The sequence below is a fragment of the Malus sylvestris genome, chromosome 4 (assembly GCF_916048215.2).
Source record: "Malus sylvestris chromosome 4, drMalSylv7.2, whole genome shotgun sequence".
In the NCBI taxonomy this organism is placed as follows: Eukaryota; Viridiplantae; Streptophyta; class Magnoliopsida; order Rosales; family Rosaceae; genus Malus; species Malus sylvestris.
This window is the reverse complement of record NC_062263.1, coordinates 22,137,502-22,162,515: the sequence shown is the minus strand read 5'-3', so window position 1 is coordinate 22,162,515 and position 25,014 is coordinate 22,137,502. Positions and strand designations below refer to the sequence as shown.

Here is a 25,014-nt window from a genome sequence, read left to right as displayed (position 1 = left end):
ATACAATATTTTGGCTTGTACTTTGTGGGGAGGAACTTGCACTCTTTAAGCAAGCAGAGAGGATGTTAAAATTAATCACATTGTAATTAACTTCTAATTATTATTAAGAATTTAAGACGTTGATTACTGGCCTCGGATATTTCTTAAAGACAACGTTAAGATGGAAACCTTGGTTTGGTTTTCCGATTCGGACTTGTTGTTCATTTGGTGGTTAGTGTTAGGGCAAATGGATGGTACTTGATTAGTGAGTGCACCAATTTGCTGTATTTGGCTACAATGCCAGTAATTTGAAATTGTTTTTTCCAACCAAAAGTGAGAGATAAAAAACTATAGAAATTAGAAACACAACAAGCTATCGACATAATTACTAGATTCATCCCTTTAATGCATACCAAACTAAGGGTAAGGCTGCTACGATAGACGCTCTCCACCGACACCTACGAGGAGCCTTGTTGGCTTGGAGTTGGTTGTAATCAGAAACTGTGAAATGGTAATGTCTCCATTGAATAGTAGAGAATTATAAATATCTAAGAGCACTCTTCGCACTACCTTTATGTATTGTTGCACTCATTTGGTGCAAATCGCACTAGATAATCCAACATAAGGCTTATTTGAGGAATTCCGACGGTCAAGATTCATTATTCTTACCATTGTAATTAGAAAAGAATTATTCACACATACATCTTTTGCTTCCCTCAGAAAATTGCACTTTGCTATACCCAACTCGACTCTCAGAAAAATAAGCAAACTCTGTCCCAAAATCAGTGAAAATCAATGGTTTTTCACACCACCTGTATATTGCTGCTGATGAACTACAACCGAGCTAATTTTGTTCTTGGAAATCGTCCGTTGTAATTACAACAGTACTTCTGTTTCAAACGTTGAAAGAAATTCTATGTTCCTAAATTTGAATCACCGCACACACATTGGGGGTAGACAAAAATAAAATAAAAATGGGCAAAAATGGAGGCATTGGCCCCAAACATTTGCCCTAGAGATGGATTGAAGTGTACCTCTTCTTGGCTTCACTGTACAAAATAACTCCAAGGACAGTGAGTGCATAACCCACCATCCCTATGAATGACACTGGATTTTTAAATATCAAAATTGAAACCACCACAGCAACTGCCCCCTTTGCATTTCCTAGCACCTGTTTTTAAAAACGACCAATTATAAAGTTATAAACTTAAAACCCTAGGTATCGAAATGAGGAGAATATCTTACATGCAACTGAGACGTTAAAGTGTCGGTATCCTAAATCAATAATGTGCTACCAAGCGAGCAAGTTAAGGCACACAACATCACGTGATAATGGAATACCATCACATTGACAATTCTATTTGCGTGTAAGGTTTTCTCGTCTTGTGCAGAATGAGAGGTACTAAGAAATTATTACCTGAAGGGTCAAGGCACTTGTATGCTTGGTGACCAAGAAATTGGTCAAGTTGACGAAATACGCTAAGGAAGAATTGAAGAAGAGGTACCAAATAAGTTTGATATCTTTTCGAGCAAGTTCAATTGTGATTCCGACCACATTTTCCTCCATCAACAGGGTTGCAGGAAGCAAGAACACCACTGCCATTGGCGCCATGTACAACAGCAGGTTCATAGAGTTCAATTTTTCCCTGGAAAAACAAATAGTTTAAATCTTCAAGTCCTATTATATACCATAAAAATTTGACAGAGAAAAAAATGAACGGAAGAAATAGTTACCCGTCAGAGGAAAGCAAAATTTCTTGAAGCACCGATTTGAATGCCCTTGCAGCTGTAGCTGTAATACACATAACAAACCCGAAAAGATGGAAGCTTGGTTCACCCTGCAACCAATAACAGTTTGTGTGAAACAGATGATAACTCTTCAAACAAAATCTAATTGTGGTAGCCCGGTAGGAATTATAATATTTCCTATAGAAACCACTTAGGCTCATAAACGCTTCTACTAGATTAGAAACGAGTAAGAAAATGTAACGAAAATTAAGACATTCCTTAAAGCATGTGCTTATTTTAGAAATACCCTCGCATATGTTTTTCCAATTCATAAGCATTTTTAACTTTTCTCTAGTTAAACGGTAACACTAGTTTTCTCAGTGATCTAAAATCACTTTTAATTTGATTCTAAAATCAGTTCCAAGCATTGCCCTAAGAATAGAACACAAATAGTCTCCTAACTACACAAAAGAAGAAGAAAAAAGGGCGCATTCTCAATTTTTCATCCTATGTAATGATATGATATTTTATAAGCAACATAACATTACTTAGTTACACTGTCAAATAATCTAATATGTTACATTGTTAAATTTTAAGATTTCTATTCACATATTATATCAACAGTTGAACAACCTAACATATATGTTAGAAAGTCTAACAAAACGATAGTTTTCATCAAATTATCAGAAAAGAACATAGATGAAAAAAGGAGGAAAAAAAAATTAGATTACCCCACTAGCAACGATGACACCTGCAACAACAGGAATGAGTGCGGCGTAAGTAAGCGACGCCTCCCTCTTCTTGATGATCAAAAACGAGAAAACGGCGGTAAAAAAGGGGGTGGTGGCGCCGACGGCCTGATTAAACGACACGGGAAGGTACTTGAGCGATACGTTACCGCAAACGACGGAGAAGCAGAAAAAGACACTGAGCCCGGCGATCTTGGCGAACTGAACCTTTGACTTCACGCTCTGCAGTGGGGCCACCTTCATCACAGCTATGGCGACGTAGCTGAGCACCGAACAAGCCGTCATGTGGCAGAGCGTCAGAAAAATCGGAAACCGGAAGCCGTAGTTCGTGAGCAGGTACTTGTTCAGAAGCAGGACACCGATGTTGGAGCCGTACCAGGCGGCGACCATCCCGACCGTCGTCCATTGGATCGCCGCCGACATCGGTTTTTGCGTGCTACGTTTTTCGTAATCGAATCGGATCGAATTGGAGAACGTGAAGGGATGTAATGCGAGAACTTTGGGACTCATACGTTGTCGTAACGGTAAACGGGTCATGCCGGTTTCATGGTTTGTCGGGGCCCACAATTGGTGGGACCGTTTTCTGTAGGTGTTTTTCCTGTTTCTTTCAATCGGACGGTCGGTGTTAATCACATTGTAATCTTAACTCATGATTGTGATTACGATGTAGATTGCCCGCCTCGGATATTCCGTAAAGTAAACGTTAAGCCGGCAACTTTTGATTTGGTTTTCGATTCGGAATTATGTCGTTTGACGGTTACTGTTAGGCAAAGCGTCGTTAGTTAGTTTATCTTCACCAATTTGCTCCAAACTTTGTGCTATGTTTGGCTAAAATGCATAAAACAAAAAAGGGAATTTTGAAACTGTAAAATTGTAATTTCTCCGTTGACTAAGACATTAGATATAGCGGAGCACTATTCCCGCTGCCTCAATGTACTGCTAAACTCTGTGCGGAGTAGAACAATACAAGGAAGCCTTGTGGGAGCGTCAATGACATTGGCGCTCCCATTATACATAATCTAAAGTGTGTGCCTTCCGGTAGCATGTCCACCAGCCTATGGTAATACAGAAGCACTAGAAGAACCTTGTGAAATGGCGAATGGACCCGAATAAACTCTTTGAGGCACCAAAATGGCTAATCCTGTAGACACCGAAAGATGCACTTTCTTGGATCCTCCATTTAATAGTTGCGTAGCTCTGAGGGCTAAGTTTTGCAGGCCGTGACGACTTAAACTTGAAGCAAAAATCATCGTCATCATAGGCCGGAACCCATGTCTTTATGTCCTTCGGCAGAATCTCAGCCAATGCAAATGTGCCTTCTGTCAGGAGGTCATTCCTTGGGCAAGCAGACCAGAAGGTGACTGCAACCGTGTTGCCTCTATTGAAGGTGGAATTTAAAGGTACTTCAGTTTTGATCGAACCTCGTAAGTCTGCACTTCGTACACTTTGAAGGTGGTGACATATTGTGAAGATTTGTTAGCTCTGCAATGACTATATGGGCATTGATGTCAAACTCTATCCTACCTCCAGAGGTAAGGATCCCTTTGACAGCATCACGGAGGCGCCTTCCAGCCATGGTTGTAAATTCTGATGGAACGGATATCTGGAAAGGATTACTACATTGAGGAAAAAAATTGACGCGATGGGTGTAAACACGATACAATAGGTATGGTTTTATATCCAGGTGCACAGGGATTGACGAGCTGTCCAATTCGTAAAATTTTTAATAGGTAGTATTGAGGGCTGCAGAAGTTAGATACAGAAAATTGAACTTCAGATATTACTCCCTAGAAATTATTCAAATTGTAATGCCTTGCACCATAATTTATTCGCTGCACGCTAACAGCGTCACAAATCTGGCATGTATCCAGTAGAAAAGTTTCATACTTACTGCCCAATCATATGGTTCCTTCATCTCCCCACTGTCGAGCAGAAAAGGCTTCGGACGAAGGCGATTGACCTGCTCCTGATCCGGTGCTTTCAGCACGTTCCATACCAAAGCACAATTGATTTTTGCTGTTGCAGGTACTATAATTGAAATCACACGGTGGTTCTGTGTCTGTGCAGTCTATTTGTCATCAACTCGTTGCCTTGCATGCATACTATTTGTTATTAGAAAGCTGAACAGTCTACACTAAATCATGAACACAAAAATAGCTCACTTACCATTCGCATCATCGTTAGGAACTAGGCTTGAGACTCTTCTGTTGGATTCTGCCAGTATCTGATCAATTGGCAAATAGGTCATCAAAACTTTTAACACCTTTCTGTTCAAACCAGTCGTCCATGAATCGTGCTGCAGCTCCTTTGTTATTGAGTTTGTACGACTCATAAAAGTTCCTTGAGACTCTTCGGCAGGATTGTTGAGATAACCGCTTGGACTGCGGTTAACACCAGCATCTACCATGACAAAATATTTAAACTAGCATCAACTAGGGAAGTTAATCAGTATTCGACATTCTGCTTGTGGGAAGATCAAGAGTAAAGGTGGGATTACTTTCGAATTTATTGATTCGTTGGCTACAAATCACAAAATGGTAAGCAACAATACATAAAATGATTGAAATTCCTTACCCTTGTTCACCAAAAACGAGCCGGGAAGAAGAATTTCTTCAGCTAGAATTATGGTTTTCTCAATGCCATCAACAAGAACATAAATTGATTGTCTTACAGACCCAAGAGATGTCACAATATACACAACATACTGAAGGTAGCCCCCAGGCACTGCATGAGTGTCGATCCCGCTAATTGCCACATTCTTCTGTGTAAAGGTCTCCATACCTTGAATGGACGAAATGAAATAAATAAATAAAATAGAGGCAACATGCACACCAATAGAACCAGCTACAAACTTTTAATCGAAAATAGAACTTGAGCATCATAGAGCAGGCAGTAAGTTGTTTGTAAATCACACTTTAGTGTTTTATGGACTTCTTAGGGCCCATTCTTCTGTTCATAAGCGTTTATGCTAGAAGTGCTTTCATTAGAGATACGTCGAAATTTTTAGAAGAAATTCAAGAAAGTACTTACTCAAAGAGAACTTGGTCTACTAAAAACGCTTCTATGGCCGTAAAGCATTTAGCTTTCTTCTAAACGTAGTCAAAAGCATTTTTTGTGCATTTAACTCTTCTAAAAAGTCCCAAACAAGCTCATTGCCTAGCAGGACAACTCAAACCTTTAAACGAATATGAAAAACCTTTCGCCGAAGGTTTCTGTTTATGTACCTTGCTTTCAATCTCTCAAGCTCTTTAATCGTGACAATTTGGGAACCCATGCATGCATCAAGATTCACAAACACCACGCGATTCCCCTGGCGTTGTTCCGCCACGATAAACTCACGAGCTCGGAGCCAGAAGTGAATCCCAGATGCAATCTGCTCGTCATTTGTGTATCCCATCATGTTAATAATCGCTTCTTTTTGACGTTTACACGTCGTCGTGGTCGTGTTTCTGAAAATGAGTGAGTGAAAAGGATGAAAAGATTTGTGCTGGATTCGTTTGTGGTAGAGGACATGATTGCAAAGACGCGATGAATCTGAGAGATTAATGTGAATGCGTAACGTTAGTGGAGGAAGTGATGAACTGGGCCACTGAGCTTACCAACCACTCCCCACAACCTTGAGAGTTTAAGACCCCATTTAAATTACACTTGTTTGCCTTTGTAGAAGCCTCCTCAATTTACAACATTGATTCGAGACAACATGGGTTGTTCTAACTAAACTCTTTCTTGTTCTAACCTCGAAAACATCGTTGGCACAAACATAAACATCCTTTTCGAACAATCATCGATCAAACATTTGTTTGTTAGGCTGATCTCCGTGCTCATCATCCCTACAAAGGCTTTAGGCAGTGAGATCAACCGAGGCATGAGGTATTCAACTGAATCAAAACTCATGGCTTCTCTAAACACACCATCCGAGACTGAACCGAAGAGTAACATCATGATTTAGGGTAACGCTATATCCACCCGTGCATTTTTACTTCTTACACTTCAATTTTGGTCGTCGGATCAAATGAATTCATAAAGATCAACGCCAAAAAATTAACAAGAATGAGGTGTTCAACTGAATCAAAACTCATGGCTTCTCTAAACGCACCATCCGAGACTGAACTGTAGAGTAACATCATGATTCAGAGTATTGCTATATCCACCCACTCATTTTTACTTCTTACACTTCAAATTGGCTATCGGATCGAATGAATTCATAAAGATCAACACCAAAAAATTAACAAGAGAGGTAAAATTAGGGGTGTATGGATAGCACTACAATAAATCATAATGTTACTCTACGGTTCCATCTCCGTGAAAAGAGACACCTGAAAACAGAATATACTAGTAGGGATGCAAACCACAGCATCAGAATGGAATGAAACACCTGAATCTAAACTCACAGTTTCTCCAAACCACAGAGACACAGCCAAGGAGTCTCATTAAACAGCGAGAGCTCCACACATTATACTTTCAACAATATAACCTTCGCAGGTCCTAAAATCTTTTTGATTTCTACTAAAAGCGATGTGAATAACTTGCAAATAATTCACATGGAACGCAAATAAACATAGAGTTTAACAAGAGGCATATTCAAAACTAGTAACAAGCATCTTAGTAAATGTCTTACATTCACGAGAACAAGAAGATTTTGAAAGTCTAAACACGATTCTAGATAGAGTTCAACCAAAACTTCAAATGCTCCACCTCCACTGCATTCAATCATCTACATTAGCCACATACCTGCAAAATAAACGAATGGACGAAACAACTATCACTACATGAAACATATATGCAGAAAAAAAAAACTATAAACAACAACAACAATGCCTGGTGGTTTGACAGTCGGCTGAGGTTCAAACACACCAGAATGCATTAATTTTTGCATATGATAACAAATAATGATCCGAAATACTTTTTAAATTGCGACCATTGTATTAAAGATCAGATGAACATAGATTTTCGACCCGTAAACCAAGTGAGGACTATATTCCTACCATCCATAACTAAATTAATGGGTGATTGTTAAATCAAGTTCTTCTAAGCGGGAATACCAACTCGAGTAAGGATAATAAGTGCAATAATAATTGAAATCACAACGCTGCTAAAATTCTCATTGCATTTTTATGAACACCAATTAACCTTCTCGACCAGAAAAATAACACATAAATATTAAAAATTAGTACCTCAAATGTTGCTGGGGTACATGAAAACCCTGACTCTAGCTCCCTGTTTAAATAAACAAAGCAACATAGTCAATAAATTAAACTCTAATCAAATCGAGCTTATGTACCAATATCAAATGAAAAGTTGAAAACATCAATTAATTAAAAACTTTACCATGGATTTGGGGGGAAGATTGGATGTAAACTTGGCGCGAACGACGCCGCTGTTCCCATGAGGCCTGGAGACCTTTCCCCAAATGCAACGGTAGTGGCTGCCGTTCGTCTTCACCTTGGCCTTGTAGATATAGGCCAGCCGCTTCCCGGCGTACCACGCCACATCCTCCTTGGTGTTCACGTTCTCGATCTGAATCAGCGACGTGCTCGGGTACTGATTCGACTTGGACCTGAAGAAAAAAAAACCCAAAACCAAAAAACCCATGTCAACAAAACCCATTGCCAAACACTCCCTTAGCTCCAAAACCCATTTCAGAAAACCTCCATTTTTAGTACCTCTTGTATCCCAGGACGGTTCCTCGGACATACAGTCTGCGAAAATAATAATATTAAAAATCAGAAAAAATGATGGAAAATTTGACATTATAAAGTTATAAAATGGTTGGAGAAATTAACAAGGAATTGGTTTGAAAGATGGGATTTTTGGGGACCTGATGCGCTCTCCTTGGCGTCCCTTCACCATTTTCGAATGGAGCTCTGTGTGTCTCTGGTGGCTGCTGCTGTGTTGAGAAGACGGAAACCCTAGCGGAAGGGCGAGGAAGATGAGTGAGAGGTTTATATACGGCAAGTGGAGTAAGAGCTACTGTTATACTTGGGCCTATTGGGCATAGGCCCAAGACTACACTGAAAATTTTAGTTTGACTTGATTTAATGTTTGGGATTTCGTTGCTTGAGAATACACTTCTACTCATATGCACTCTGCTTTGATAAATAATTCAAAAAGTTTATTACAAATTCAAGTGATTCCGGCAAATAATTTAAGAAATTTATTACAAATTCAAGTGATTCCGGCTAAAATATTTGGAGTGTTTCCTGAAGTAGCATTTAACAAGCGTGTTTCTATAAGTCATTTTTATGAATAAAACACGTTTTTAAGTAATCCTGTCAAACAGAGCCAAAATGTTTTTTTAGCTGTAGAAAAATAATCCCAAACATGGAATTGAAAGTGTGTGTAGTGTAAATAATTTGAATGCATTTCCAACAATGGTTTACATAAAACTTTAAGGGTGTGTTTGGTATCCTATTTAAATTTTCTTATCATTTCTCAAAACATTTCTTAAGAACATTGTTTGAAAACAATTTTTTTTAAGACTCAAAAACTTGATTGGTTTACGATTTAAATTTTTTAAATCTTACGACTTAAACTAAACAAAGAGATCTAAAAAGAGAGAGTCGCAGGAGAGGGAGAAAGAGAAGAGAGAATGAAAGAAAATAAGAGATGATTGAAGGAAAGAGAAATAAGGAAGAGGATCGGACTAGATAGAGAGGAAGAGGACAGAGAAAGAACATAGAGAGTGAAAAGAGCGGATTGGAGAAGAAACAAAAAAGGTAAAAAAAAAAGTAAAGAGAAATAAGAAAAGAGAGAGATAGATAGATTTGAAGGGGGAGGGGAGGAGGGAGAGGAAAGAAACAAGTGAGTTTAAGTTTAAAAACTCTAAAAACTCATTTTTTATGTTTTTAGATAATAGATTATATTTTTTAGTTAATATTGAGTTTATTTTTTGAAAATAATCCTATCAAACAAGTTTTTAAGATCTAAAACTTAAAAATTGTTTTTTAGTTTTAAAAGTTGAATTCAAGTAGAGTACCAAACAGACCATAACTTTTTTGCTATTTTTAAGAGCACTTGATTCGTAAATGGTGGATTGCTCTAGTGGTTACAAAATATTTCTCATCAACCCATTGTGTTTCAAGTTCCCTCTACCCTCATCTTAATGTAGATTAATGTAAAATATCAATTGTACTATAAAAAAAATACACTTAGTTCTAACCCAAATTTGTGGCATAGTAAAAAAAAAGAAAAACTAAGGAAAAGGGCTTGAAAATTTTGAGTTTTAATGATAAGGACAAAATAAAGGGTAAAGTGAATAGTACCAGGATTGACTTTTTAGTGTAAAAATATGGTTTTTCGTTAAAGTGAACAGTACCGGTGCTTTTCGTTAAAGTTCCCAATAAAAAAACACTTTATTCTTCTAACCCAAATTTGTTAGAAACTTAGAATGTAATCAAGATCGTAATTTTACATGTAGCCCTCCTCACCCGGGTTCGAAAGCTGCCCCACCCCTTTTCCTCCTCGCCTATGAGTCCATGACAAACCGATCAATCTAAAAAAATTTGGTTTGACATTGACTCGATTCAATTGCTGCCTTACTGGCGACGCCAATGCCACATTATAATTAGCACACCGATCTCCACTTCTCTCTTCCTCTCTACTCTCTCACGCACACACCCACAATGCAATGGAGGAGCCTCTGCTTTCATCAGGTACATTTCAACTCATCAAATGATTGACTGATTGTGTTGCGTTTGGATTTCGTTTTTTGTTAATGGGTTTTGTTTGTTTGTTTTTTTTTTTTTTTTATCATTTGGTGAAGAGAGAAACGGTGAATTGGGAGAGAAGGGGAGTGAGAAATGGAGCTCGTACCAGTACGTGGGAAGAGCTGGGTCGGTGATTACGACGGCGGCGTTGGCCGGGACTGAAGTCAGCGTGGAGGAGATACGGTCGGCGGCTACTTATTCTGACCACTACCCGCCTTCTCTTCATGCTGCTTTGGTTAGTCAGCAGGAGCCTGATCCTTCTGGTATGCAAATTTGTGTTTTGTGATGCTTTCGATATGGGTTTTGCGTCATTTGTGATATTTAGGTGAGCTTAGTTGAAAAAATTAAAACTTTTGAGTTTTATCTTCTGTTTGGCTGCTGAGAAATTGAGGATAGAGACCAATGTTTAAATTTTATGATTTTTAGCTTCTCAATTGTTTCGAAATTTCTGATTTCGTCTAGAACTATACGGCTGAGTTCATTACATAAAGTGTTGGGTTGACTACTTTTTCCTTTTTGGTTTTATTGTCTTGTTGGGAAAAGGAGGATTACAAAATTGGACTTACTTTCTAGTTATGAATCTCTGCTGTTTGCCATTGCTCTCTCATCAGATGTATTGTGATGGTTATAAACTCGCAGAGCAAGCTGTTACTTATAAAGGTGGATATGGAGGAGGTTATGGTGGCACCACAAGTGAGCTCCATAGGTATGGTTCATGTAATGCACCTGTTTTTAAGAGACGCTGTCATTTGAACTGATCGTGTTTTTAAATTGGCCGGTTGAATGGGCCACTCATTAAGCACTTCCTGCGTACTTATTGTTCATATTGGTTCACTTATCTTTTTGAAACTAATGAACAAAATGCCTGTTTATGATATTGAGGTTCAGACCACGAGCCAAGTAAAATGCGGGTGAAAATGTGATGGATGCTAGATTAGATCTTTTCATTGTATCAAAGTAAATACAAAAATATGATTTGGGTTCAAGGGGGCTCTTCTTAAAGTGATAGGTACTAGATTCTTGTCATTGTATAAAAGGGAAATTCAAAAACATGTTGAGGATCACAGGAGCTTTTCAAGTAATATGTGCCAGGTTCAGACATTGTCATTCTTTAGCCTTTTTTCTACGTGGATTGCTCCTTGTCATTTTGTCAAACAGGTTTACTTTTACCTAGTCTTGCCCTAACCTCTTCCCTCTTGCTCTCTTAGAAGATTTTCACGTATTCTTTTTTTCCTATTTACATGCATAAAAATCTATATTTATCATTTTACCCTTGCATATAGTCTGCGGTAATCTATTATGGTATTTTCCTCAAGTTCAACATTGTAGTGTAAAAAATATTCTGTTAAACTGAATGTTTACGAATAGGCAAATACCAGATGAAGTGGAGATACGAGAGTTGCTTATTGATCATGTTGGCCATAGATGCTGTTGGGGAAGTCGTCCTGCACGGACCTGGAAGATCGAAAAAGTAGAAGATTGTAACGTTTATGTGGGAACACTAGATACTTTCATTGAAGAAAGGGAAACCATAAGATAAACACAGCCATATCTTGGTGGCAGTATTGATGGAAAAGATAAGGGACCAGAACTTGGAATCTGGGAATTGGGTCTAAAGTCTCAGTTTCCTGTTATATTCATACCCCATCATGAATCACGGGCAATAATTCCGCATTCTGAGCCATTGAAAAATGTTCAGGCAAGACTTTTGGAATCACGGAGTTTGAACTTCGGACTTAATAATTGTTTCACCTTGTATTTGTATAATTCTCTGAGATTATTTTCTAAGTACCCTCTTATTTTATGATATATTTCTTGTGTGGTAATTTATGAGTTTCTTCTCGACAGAAAATTATTCCCATACCTTTAATGATAGAATCTGTTGTTATTGAAATCTAACAAAATGTTCCAAAGGAATTGCAGGTTGTGGAGGAAGAGGAGATATTGTGTGTCCTAAATGCAATGCAAATCAAGGACCTGGATTCTACAAAGAAAATCAGATGGCTCAGTGTTCTGCTTGTTATGGAAGGTGTTTAATTGCTCATAAAGATGGATCTGATTCAATGTGAGATGCTTATGTTTTGCCCGTCTAGTTATAAATAAAATCGTGATCGTGCTCTAATCTGGTTTCAGGCTATAATATGAGGACTATCCAATATCACCTTCTTATGCATCATTCACAGATTTAGATTTTTACTGTATCTCACTTGTATATTTATATATATATATATATATATATATATATATATATATATAGACGTGTGTGTGTGTGTCTATGCAGATGTAGGAGTTGCAATGGTAAGGGAAAGATCCCCTGTGCAAGTTGTGGATCTCGTGGTTTAATAAGATGTTTGACATGGCAAGGGAGTGGTTCTCTTTTGACACGCAATGTTGCCGTTGTTAAATGGTATGTATGTTAGTTTGGCGATAATATTTCCATATGATGTGGCATAAAAGCCAGATTACCACTTTTCATTTTAAGTTACCGTCATTTCTCTTACCATTTTGAGAAATTTCTCATACGTGTCTTTTGAAATGGTTTCTGGTTGGGAGATGATGTAAATTGTATGAGTTACAGACAGGCGTGTGCACACGTGCACTCGAACATGCATTCGTCTGAATGCTGGGTGCGTGGACAAAAAAGCATCCACACTCTCACCTTTCTACTGCACCTTTCAAGTTTTATTTTTCTCCATCTTCTTCTTATGTAAATCATCCTGCATGAAAATGTATTATGAAGTAAAACTCTTAATTCTATTTCAGGAAGACACTTTGAACCAGAAAGGTGGTGAGCGCGACAAGCGGAGCAGCATCTGTGCCAGATGATGTTTTCCACAGAGCGAAAGGAGTCCAGTTGTGCAACACTCAGGCATACCAGTGCAGACCAGCCTTCTTGCCGACTCTTTCTTTCTTAACCAGTTCTCCTCCGAAGTCATTGCAGACAGAGCTCCTGTACCTCTCACTGCAAGGGCGATTAGTGAGAGGCATACCATCGCAGTCGGTTGTTCAGCTTCTATATCATCGGGTTTAGCAGGGAGGTGTACTTAAAGGACTACTATCCATCCAGGTTTTGCTGGGGGTTGTGCCCTTGCTTAGAGTGGTTGAAGTTGTAAAGTGGAAGATTGTCGTCTTCAAGAGTGAAACAATTATAATTTTTTGTGCACACATGTATATGGCGGCGGCCGGTAGCCTTTGGTCAGAGAAAGGCCTTAGATTTAACTCACACAATTGCAATGACGATATATTGTTGTAAAGGGTATGAGACTAAGTTTTGCTCCATTGTGATTTGTCGTGGACGGGTTATCGCTCCATTGTAAAAGTATGTTTATAAATATATTTATATCATTTGTTATATAAGAAGTATAAAGTGAATGATTAAATAAGCACATAGTTTTGAATTGAATTGAATTGAATTTTTACAAAAATAATCTGTTAATATATATTTACAAAATAAACTGTTCAGATCATTAAAATTCGATTTAAATTGAATCCAACAACTAATTAAAGGGCTTGCCTAAACATCCAACGCGAACATAACCTAACAGACAGGCGGCGGAAAATCAAGTGTTTGGAGTGTGGAGCATGGAAGACTAGGTGACAATGTAGCACTTGAAAGTCCAAGTCCGTGTCCAAGTGTCCAATTCTCCAACTACCAACCATGCTTAGGATTTTAGGGCCAGTGGACGGAGGGCGTTCACATGGTCCAAATATCCATGCCCTTCCCTCCCCACTTAAAATTCAGAGGTTCTCACTTCCTCGAGGATTCTTTCTTGATTCTTTTTGTGAGAATTTCAGAAATCTTCTAATTATACTTGTTCTTTGTGAATTATGCGATTTATTTTTATGATGTACTATTTATATTTATTTATTTTTTAAATTACAATGATTTCTAATCATACGATATATGATAAACAAATTAATTAAAAAATCTTCGAAATCTTCATAAAAAAAAATACAGAGGGAATTCTCCTTCCTTCCTCACCACCACCGCACACGTCAAGTCGGCTAATTGGGCAAACAAGATGAACAAGAATTATTATTTTATTAGTGGAAACTGGATATGCGAACCCACCACCAACTGTATATGTTTGGCGTGGCGAGTGGACCCCCCTCACTACCATCTGGTGTTCGATTCTGTTATGATTGGAAATTGGAATACACCACTTTTCAAGCTCATATCTTTGCTTGCTTCTTAAGTCCTTAAACCCAAATTTAAGTTAGTCAAAGTAAATATTTTGGGTTTCTTGACTTTGAAAAAGACAAGGAAAAAAAAAACATGCATATGAAAACTTGTCTATCCTCTGTAAATGTCACTGCAACGGTATTTTAAACGATTCATACACTATTATACGAAAAAGTTGAAACGCATAACACATAATTAACTTGAGTCACCATTACAATGATATCCTCGTTGTATCCATAGTCTGGTTTAATAAATAAAATAGTAACATAAGATATCCTATATTACATGTTGTTACAAGAAGTTTCATGCAACGTGAATGTCAATGACATTGTAACGGTATTCAAAGCTAATAACGCATTATCGTGTGAAAAAGTTGAAAAACATATTAGTGCGTGCGTAACTAGCTTGAGAAACCAACGCAGTAAAATCATCATTATAAGCAAGTTTCTATCGTGTAGTTAGGTTTAATAAATCTATTTTGACTTGGATTTTGTTGGCCACCATAAGTCTGAGGTCAGGAAGATAAAACATACGGTATAGAACCCATGTCAAAAGTCAAAATGATTAGTCCTTAATTAAATATTATTAGACATGACACCACAACCATCTTCTAATGCATTGTTAGCTTTCACTAAATTTCTTCACCAACAAAATTCCACTTAGAATCTCTCTTTCAATTGCCACCCCTAACTTCTAAGACTTCCACCCAAATTTTTTATACGACAATTTCATCGTCAACCTTTGCCACTTAGCATAGAAAAATAAAAAATGAATTATGACAATTTTTACTTTCCCCCACAAATTAAAATAGTATCTTGTAAATTTTTTTCTTAGTTGGTGGTTTCGCCAATGCACTCCATTTTTACAGGGCTCAGGAAGACGTAGACATTTCAACTTTTCCCTAGCAATCTTTGTGCAATTTACTAGGTCAGAAATTGAACTCATATGTATGGAATACAGATCTGAAATTCATTCTTAATCATCGAACCATCCCGTGGTGATTATAGTATTCTGTTTCATTTTACGATAATTATTTTGTATTTATTTTCTTATTATTTTAGTTTTAGATGAGAGCAAAATCGAAAAATGATTAAATTCATCCAAAATACAGATCGTGCTTAGCTTTGCACTCGTTTATGCAAAAACAAAATAATTCTTTCCGCGTTGAATTTTCATCCGTCGGTCCCTCGCTCGTAGTGCTCTGATTGGCGCCGCAGTCCCCCACAAAACCGCGCCGGCATCGGCCGAAGTTTTTCCTCATCAATTCGGTAAAGAAATAAACCGCTGCGATTGAATCCCAGACTATCAAAACCAACGGCTAAAAATCCAGTAGTAGTCGCTCTGCTACAACGGTCAGATTTTAGACGTGCCTACCCAATGCGGTACGGTAAGAGACGAAATGTGCAGTGTTTGTATGCGAGCTGGGGGATCGTGAGTAGTGCCACGTGTCGCGTTGAAAGAAGGCGGGAATGTCAGGAGTCAGAGTCTACACCACCCCGTGTTCGATGACAAACTGACAGCTAGGAAACGAGGATCGAGGAACGTTCAAGAAAGTGAACGGCTGAAAGTCTTGTGTGTTGCAAATTTGCAATGTCCAAACTACCCTTCGTGGTAAATGGATGAACACCCAACCCACCAATTACACGAATAGCATTCACCATTTTGTTAATGGAAGCTTCTGATTAGTTATGTTTGATTTGATAATTCGGCGAAGCCTCACTTGCACCATATAAACCAAAGTTAGCCGTTATCTAATTTCGATTTGTTTTTAATCAATGTCTTGTATCACAAAACAACAATCAATTACACAGTTTGATTTTATTAGTGTAAGTGTGACTTCTACGTAGATTAGAAATGAATCCCATGTTCGAATTTGACGGATCATCATACAGTCAAACAAATGGTAGAAGTAAATTAACATGATTTCAAAACCTGGTGGTGCTATGGGAGAAAATTGAAACAACATTAGGGTTTTCAAAATCATGTAATCCGTAAAGTACTGGTTAGTACTTTGTGAATTTTAAATGTTATTTTAGTGTTGTCTACAAAAATACGTAGCTCGCACAAAAAAACATAGGTTGAAGATTGTCCTTATTTTTTTAATTACGAAACAACGTTACAAATAAGATTTTTTTGCATATTTATTGTCATATATATCAAATTACAATCTAGAAAATATAACAAGAAGAAACTTATCATCGTTTGGAGAGATTTTTCACGGTGCACATAATATGGGCAAAGTAGCCATATATCATTATACAAGTGGAGAGACACTTAGGGAAAAAAAAAAACTTTTCTCTGTTTGTATAATAACATATGGCGTACCATATCATGTTCCGACACATTGAAAAATCTCTCTTAAGTTTGAAGATTAACAATAAAAACATATGGTCATTTGAAAACATAAAGAAGGCAAAATGATTGGGTTCGGAAATATAGTGTTGGATAAGCACGATGCTAAAATTGAAAAGATAACCAAAGGAAACATCCATACTAACCAAAAATAATATTTCACTTGCAGATGGCATGACGCCCAAAAGAAAAATAAATTAAAAATGGAAAATTAAAACGGCCCATATTATAAATATTTCAAGTGTACACGCTATCATGCATCTTGCTAGCTTTCCACTAGAACTGAAAACATTGTCGTAACGTATATGTGAATAAGATGAGTCGCCTTTTGAAAAAAATAATGTTAACGTTGTCGTAAGATATACCAGAGAAGCGATTGATCAAATCTTGCTTGCTAGATAGCATAATTATTAAAACTAGAAAGAAGTGAGGTTTCTTAGATCGAAAGCACAAAAAAGCATGCAATTTTGGTCACACTACTACATCACATTCACATGGGATATTACGCAAACGAAAGGGATGGTCATATTTAAGCTACACTGCTAGCTTTCCACTCGAACTGAAAGCATTGTGTTAATGCATATGTGAATGAGGTCAATCGTCTTACAAGAAAAACAACATTAATGTTGTCGTAAAAATCATACTAAAGACGCAACTAGTTAAATCTTGCTTGCTAGACAACATAATCATTAAAACTAGAAAGAAGTGAGGTTTCTTAGATCAAAAGGCAACAAAGCATGCATTTTGGTCACACTACTACCTCACATGGGAAATACGCAAACGTAGGGGATGGTCATATGTAAGCTACATGATGAGAGTGGTGTGAATGATTGAGTAAACACTCAAATTGGGATCCTTGTTCATGATCTATCACTGCTGTGGGCAGGTTGCATGCCAACTTCTTGTGTATGGTAACTAAAGGGATCAATTAGGGTACCCCACAAAGATAGGGATATGTGCATGTAGGGGGAGAGTGTGAGACAAATAGGTACATAATTCGCTGATCTCAAACGTAATAAGAAAAATGGTAAATTTCAGTTTATTGCCCTCAAGTTTCATGATTTTCAACATTTAGTACATAAAATTTTTCGTCCCAGAGATCTGGCTATTAAGTCTCCCGTTAACTTATGATGTGGTGCCCATCTGGACAATGACTGGGCGCCATGTGTCATTAAGAGGTCCATGTGGAAATTAAAAATTCAAAAAAAATTTCTCGCCCAAATTTAAAATATTAAAATAATTAATTAAATAAAAGTATTAAAAAAAAAAAAAAAAAAAACCAGAACCCCTTTCGTCTTCCCCACGGCTCCACCCATCCATCCCCTCCACACCTCACCCACTGACACCCTTCCCCTTCCCTGAAACCCACCCCTACCACCAAGCATTTTCTCCTTCCCAAAAAACCCAACCCCTTCCCTTCCCCCAAAACCTCAAAATTCCCTCCTTCCCTTCTCTTCTCTGTGCCCACCAACAAACGAATACACTTTCGAACCGATTTGAGCGCGAGGTTGACGTTGCGGGATCTGTTTTAGGCTTCAATGAAGGCGTTGAGGGAGGATAGAAGAGGGAGGTCCACATATTGGAGCTTGGTGTTGGAATAAGAGAGGGAAGACTTGAGAAAATTGACGTCAGAGAGAATAGATTGGAGTTCGTCGACGAGGAGGATGAAGTCTTGGTAATGGACCTTGCAGACCTCCTCGATTTTGGACTCCTTGGATCCGGCGAAGTGGTGGAGGTGCTGGAGCAGCGTCTTGAGCTTCCCGGAAGTGAAGGCCTTGCGAACATTTGGGGTTTTTTTTGTTGTTTGACGCAGAGGAAAGAAGGGAGGGACGAAATTTTGGGGTTTTGGGGGAAGGGAAGGGGCTGGGTTTTTTGGGAAGGAGAAAAGGCTTGGTGGTAGGGTGGGTATCAGGGAAGGGGAAAGGTGTCGGTGGGTGAGGGGTGGAGGGGATGGAGGGGTGGAGTTGTGGAGGGGGTGGAGGGGAAGACGAAGGGGGTTATGGGTAATTGATTTTAATACTTTTATTTTAATATTTTAAATTTGGGCAATAAATTTTTTTTTTGGATTTTTAATTTCTACGTGGACCCTTTAATGACACATGACGCCCAATCATTGTCCACATGGGCGCCACATCATTAGTTAACGGGAGACTTAATCGCCAGACTAACGGATGTATGAGACTGTCCCAAAATTAACACTTTAGGTATGACTCTGAGACAAAAAAAACTTCATATAGTAAATGTTGAAAACCACAACTTGAGGTAGTAAACTGAGATTTACCCTAAGAAAAATTAGGATACTCTATAACTTTTTTAGACATGGATATGTTTTCAGTTAGCAACATCCGTTGCTACTCAAAACTGTTTATTATCAACTTTTAAGTTCTCAACTTTACCTTCCTCCTTGAGCGTTCGAAAAGGAGGCTATAACCGTTTATATAAGAGATGATGAGTAGTGCGTGTGTATGTGTATTGTGGAGTTGGTTTTACAAGATTGAAAAGGTGATTAATTTTCCTTAATCCAATTCCCTAAACAACTCACTACGTAACAGATTTCTTGATATAGTAAATTCTCGATAAAGTAATACTCTATAAGAAAATAAACTCTTTAAAGTAAAAAGAAAAAAATCATGATCCTTGAGACCAGTTATAACTTATATATAAGAATAAACTCTACATTGTAATAAGTTATAATTTATATTGGTCCCAACTTTGGACCAATTATATATAATAATAAACTCTACATGGTGATAAGTTATAATTTATATTGATCTCATCTTAAGGAAACACGTCTGCACATAGTAATAATTCTCAATGAGTACAAATTTGCAATATCACATATAAAAAGTGTAGGATCAACTAAAATATTTCTCTATTGTTTGGGACAATGCTTTAGTTTTTAAAGTTGATGCCACGTCTTTGAATTTGTGGGTACGTAATACTTCGTTAACATGGAGACCTTCTTGTTGAAGCCAAAATGTGTCTAACTTCTCAAGCATGTTGTGCAAGAAATAAAACACTTGGCGCCTAAGTGAATGATGAAAGCTATAAAATTAGTTTGGTCCCAACTTTATAACTTTATAGAGGTTTTTCGGTAATATGTTTTGAGGTGGTTTCCGTTTTAATTTGGGTAATTAGTAATATTCATCCAAATACAAATAGCAGACGTTATATCACAATATTATCAATCCAACAACAAAATGGAAAGTGATGATGTCAATTCATATTACCACCAAGGCATAAAAGATGCTTCACCTTCAAGTACTCACGATAGCAATTATGTCCAATACTAGTCAATTCTAATCCGATCTCTAAAATATGGACCAAGTAACGGCTAACTCAAAACCAAATTATGTCTGGTTTTAATCGTGTCGAAAATTGCGGACCTTAAATCCTCTACAACTGCACCCACCTCACCCAACAAAAAAATGTGCTAGTAGTGGACCACTGGTGGTGGCGACGGTGTTGATGACAGTGGGTGGTGGTGGTGGTGAGAATGGCCGGGGAGACAACGATATGTGGTGACAGAATGGTCACGATAATGGTGGGTGGTGGTGACATGTGTTAGTGGTGGTCACTCATGATTGAGTTTTTTTTTTGTATTTTTTATTTTAAACTCTCACTCATAGATATTTATAAATAACAATTATTACATAGATTTAAAGTTGAGAATTGTTTTTAACATAAAGTCGAGAATTGGATGTCCCAAACTTGAATTTCTTTTTTACGCAAAAATCCTAAATTCTTATGTTTTATAAATCAAAATAAGAAAAATGATGCATATCAATCCAAATAAAAGAATTGCAGCATATTTCAAGAAAAGTCATTAGGTGAATTAAGGGTTTAGCATAGTAATTTCCTGATTAACAAGAAACAAAAAGTGAATAAACTTTTTTTCTAATTTTTTTTCTTTTTCTGTGGATATTAGTAAAACAGGTATGATTAAGCACATTTAGGCGGAGACACCCGCCCTTTTAAAAGTTTTTAACCATTTTGCTTTAAAACAGTTTTTGTATTTTACCAACGGAAAACAGAATGCCACCGAAAAGCAAACTCGTAGGCGTAGTCAGTCCTTTTGCGGATTCACCAGGGGCAAATTCGTCATTTTAGCGCTCCCTTTAACCTTCCGCGTTGATAAAAACCGGTCTCTCAAAAAATCAGAACATCCCGCAGATCCGCCGTTGGAGAGAGAACAACAAGAAAAAACAGAGCAGTGGGGAATGGGAATCCCACTTTACAAAAAACACATCGAAAAATTCATAGGATTTATAAAAAAACATAACACCCCTTTGTTGTTGCCGAGGATTTCGGACTGCCCTTTTTCTCTGGAAGCCCATTGAGGAACAGAATCGAGCCAATCGAACCCGAAATCTATCTCTGTTTCTCTTTTCCCTCACTTTCTTTCGTTTTCCCGGAAAATTAAATGGTACCCGGGATTTTGATTCGGGTTTGATTTTTCGAGGAAATTAAAAAGATTGAATCGGATCGTGTGTTGTAGCGGGCTGCGGGTGCATATTTGTTTAACAACGTTAGTGCCGGTCGGCCATGTCGTCCGGTGGGACGAACTGCTCAAGCAACATTAGTTCGAAACTACCGGCTCTCGTGGCGCTGCCCACGACCACCAGACGACGCGTCGCTGACGGCGTCATGGACGCCGGCGAGCGGCTCCCGACGAGCACTCTCTCTCCCGACAGCAACATTGTCTTCGCCGACGACGACGATGTGGAAAACGACAGCCTCCTCGACGGCACTATATGCGGGCCCCACCACAACTACAACCATTATTCGCACCACCCCGTGATGAAGTACCTCGTGCTCCGTCGGCGGCTATTCTTCTGCGTTCCCGACAAGTGGCTGCTCCCGATCGAGGACGGATTTCTATGGACGGTCGCGATGTTGCAGTCGCTGAGATCGGGGCGGAACGTGGTCCGCAAGATTTTCGGGGCTCTGCTTTTGATGGCGGTTATCTCCGCGTTCGTGAAGTTCTCGTTTTTTAGCAGCCACGTCGAGGTCGACGGGGAGGTGGCACAGATGACGGAGGGCCGACTTTTGATTCTGAATACTGTGAAGGACGATTGGTCGGGGGCGCAGCGGGCCGTCGCCGAGAACCAGGAATCCAATTCTATGCCGAAACGCGTTTTGGAGAGGGAGAGGTTGTCGGAAACCGAATCCTCCACCATGTTCAAGCGACTTCTCGAGCGGTTGCCTGTGAGTATCAATCAATCAATCAATTCCCCCAGAATTTTTAATTTTTTAATTCTTCAATTATTAGCATTCTGGGTATTTTTAATTTTTCACTACTTGTTTGGTTTCCGAGAAAATGGAGGAAAGTGATGAGAAAATGTCTAATCTTTCTGTTACTATTAACGTTTTACGTTAACCAATTTACTCTTGTCCCCTGCTGTTTAGGTAAAACGTTGTATTTATGAATTTAATGCTGGGACTATTCTGTAATTAATGATAATTTATCTGCTTTCTTTTCCAGACCCCAGAGATTTGGAGGAAACCCAACAGCGACAATCTTGATAAATGCATAGCTCGACCCAAGAACCGAATAAGTATGTCTACATTTGTTTCCCTATCCAAATTTGTCAATTTTGGTAATTTAATGTCTGAATTTCTTAACATTTTTATCATTTCCAACAGGGACGGGATCGAAAACAAATGGTTATCTGCTTGTTCATGCTAATGGCGGATTGAATCAGATGAGAACAGGGGTAAGTACAAATCGTGCGCTCGAATCTCCTTCCCCATAATTTAGAGCAGTTTACAATATCGCTTTGTCAAAAAAGTAAATTTTAGACACGTTTTGGAAGCTGACATGGCAACCCAATTGATGGTGCAGATATGTGATATGGTAGCCGTTGCAAAGATAATGAATGCTACCCTGGTTCTTCCACTGATGGACCATCAATCTTTTTGGACGGATCCAAGGTAAGATTTTCTTAGCAAATGATGAGGTTGTCGGATTGTATTTAGGAGTGGCTAACTGGCTGATTAATTTTGTTTGATTATGTTTAATTGAACTCTGTCATGTATTTTGCAGTGATTTTAAAGACATTTTTGACTGGAGACACTTCATGAAAGTATTGAAAGATGATATTGATATTATCGAGTATTTGCCAACCAAATATGCAGCTGTGAAGCCTGTTCTGAAGGCTCCCGTCTCCTGGTCGAAGGTGCGATCCGTGTTAATAAATTTTCAGTTGCGTAGGGACTTTCGAATTGGTTCTGTTCTTCGAATTGTATCTAAAGATGATTCGTGTGCAGGCGAGCTATTACAGAAGTGAGATGATCCCCTTGCTGAAAAAGCACAAGGTTATAAAGTTCACGCACACTGATTCTCGGCTTGTTAACAATGGACTAGCGTCCTCCATCCAAAAGCTGAGGTGCCGTGCGAATTATGAGGCTCTCCAGTACGCGAAGGAGATTGAGGATCTTGGGAGAGTTTTGGTTGACAGACTGAGGAACAATAGCAATCCGTATATTGCTCTTCATTTGAGGTACTTTTGTTGTTTTGGTTGATTATTTGGGTGTTGTGTTGTTTCGGATGTAGTGGAACTAAGTAAAGAAACTCTTCTTGATTGCAGATATGAAAAAGACATGCTCGCTTTCACTGGCTGCAGCCACAACCTTACTGCTGAGGAATCTGAGGAGCTTCGGGTTATGAGGTACAGCGTCAAACATTGGAAGGAGAAGGAGATCGATAGTGTAGAACGAAGGCTCCAAGGCGGATGCCCATTTTCCCCACGAGAGGCAGCCTTGTTCCTAAAAGCCATGGGATACCCTTCCACAACAACAATCTACATTGTTGCTGGCGAGATATATGGTAGCAACAGCATGGCTGCTTTTCGCGCTGAGTATCCGAATGTCTTCTCTCATAACACTCTTGCAACAGAAGAAGAGCTAGAGCCCTTCAAGCCTTACCAAAATCGGCTTGCAGCCTTGGATTATATTGTAGCAATGGAGAGTGATGCCTTTGTTTATACGTATGATGGAAATATGGCCAAGGCGGTGCAGGGACATAGGAGATTTGAAGGGTTCCAGAAGACTATCAACCCTGACAGGTTCGCTTTCATACCAGGCATTTAGTAATTTGCTCCTCAAATTCCCAACCTTTTGGTTGGAAGATATATCATGAACTAGTTTTCTGACATGTTATGATTTTCATTTCAGACAAAATTTTGTTCAACTCGTCGATCTGTTGGATAAGGGAGCAATATCATGGGAACTTCTTTCGTCCGCGGTTAAAAATCTGCATTCTGACAGGCTTGGAGCACCATATGCTAGACAGATCGGTGAGTCGCCAAGGTTGGAGGAGAACTTTTATGCAAATCCCTTTCCCGGTTGCATCTGTAACAAGACGCAGGAGCAAATGTCTAGGGTGAAGTTTGATGAGAGACGAAGTATGACTGTTTCGTCGCAAAGATGATGCAGTCGGACGGAGAATGCATGTGGCTAGCTCATGCTGTACAAAATACTACACAATATCACTGCTCAAAATGGCAGCCCAAATTGGTGGGCTTTTGAAAGAAGTGCTTTTTTCGCTCGGTCTCAGAGATTGTGCTTGCTGTACAGGGTCGAAAAGTTGCGATTCGCAATGCAAGTTTTGGTATATGATGAAATGATTGAGAAGGCATTTGAGATTGCAGAGAAGGTGGAGCTCGAGTATAGTTTTAGGATAAATTTCGGGTAGTTTGATTAGCACAGAGACCTCTTGCCGTTGTCAGAAATGGAGCTGCTATAGTAATTCATTGATTCAATTTTTTTTCTTTGATTTGATCTTTAAAAAAAAAGAGCTCCGCGATGAATTTGAATGTAATTTTTCTTACACAACCTCCAATAGAAAGAAGTTTCATACATTTCAACCGGATTTTTCACTTGTCGTTGTCCTGTAGGCGATTTATTGAAACTAACTTAGGACCAAGGGATAAAATATCGATGATATTGGAAATATCGGTAGTCCAAAAACACGGAAATTTCGATGGAAATATCGGGATATTATCAATATCGATAAAAATTGAATAAAAACCACGGAAATTGTAAGAAAAACTTGGAAATTTTTATTGAAACTTTGTAGGATGTTTATTTAGTCAATTATCTATTAGTTTATCACAAAAAATTGGAAAGAAATGCATTGCATGATAGATATAACTGATTTAAATTGATTATATAACGAGCTGGCAAACATTGTGAGTGTAGAAAATATGTAGTAATTAATGAAAGAAGTTTAAACATATCATAATCATTTATATATAATGAATTAGTACAATATTTTACACTTTATACATTGCATGGTATGATACATGAGTGACTT

At 38.4% G+C, this 25,014-nt stretch overlaps 3 protein-coding genes and 2 pseudogenes across 3 annotated transcripts; 2 read left to right on the top strand and 3 right to left on the bottom strand.

Moving 5' to 3' along the window:
- Window positions 1-761: 761 nt before the first annotated feature.
- LOC126617890 (probable sugar phosphate/phosphate translocator At3g11320) lies at window positions 762-2,945 on the bottom strand. The gene is made up of 4 exons (XM_050285981.1): window positions 2,439-2,945; window positions 1,714-1,817; window positions 1,397-1,625; window positions 762-1,150 (listed from the first exon to the last, which is right to left on the bottom strand). Exons 1-4 carry the CDS (start codon window positions 2,877-2,879, stop codon window positions 992-994), a joined length of 933 nt encoding a protein of 310 aa, XP_050141938.1. The 5' UTR covers window positions 2,880-2,945; the 3' UTR covers window positions 762-991.
- A 1,222-nt stretch (window positions 2,946-4,167) lies between these two features.
- Window positions 4,168-6,583, bottom strand: LOC126618203 (neutral ceramidase 3-like; annotated as a pseudogene).
- A 356-nt stretch (window positions 6,584-6,939) lies between these two features.
- LOC126617904 (60S ribosomal protein L35a-1-like) lies at window positions 6,940-8,425 on the bottom strand. Its single transcript, XM_050285991.1, has 5 exons — window positions 8,275-8,425; window positions 8,120-8,155; window positions 7,785-8,013; window positions 7,631-7,673; window positions 6,940-7,187 (listed from the first exon to the last, which is right to left on the bottom strand). Exons 1-4 carry the CDS (start codon window positions 8,304-8,306, stop codon window positions 7,632-7,634), a joined length of 339 nt encoding a protein of 112 aa, XP_050141948.1. The 5' UTR covers window positions 8,307-8,425; the 3' UTR covers window positions 6,940-7,187; window position 7,631.
- Window positions 8,426-9,892: 1,467 nt separating this feature from the next.
- On the top strand, window positions 9,893-13,545 carry LOC126617884 (uncharacterized; annotated as a pseudogene).
- A 7,309-nt stretch (window positions 13,546-20,854) lies between these two features.
- LOC126617874 (O-fucosyltransferase 19-like) lies at window positions 20,855-24,559 on the top strand. The gene is made up of 8 exons (XM_050285963.1): window positions 20,855-21,905; window positions 22,183-22,255; window positions 22,344-22,414; window positions 22,543-22,631; window positions 22,744-22,876; window positions 22,968-23,200; window positions 23,288-23,764; window positions 23,874-24,559. Exons 1-8 carry the CDS (start codon window positions 21,243-21,245, stop codon window positions 24,127-24,129), a joined length of 1,995 nt encoding a protein of 664 aa, XP_050141920.1. The 5' UTR covers window positions 20,855-21,242; the 3' UTR covers window positions 24,130-24,559.
- Window positions 24,560-25,014: the final 455 nt, after the last annotated feature.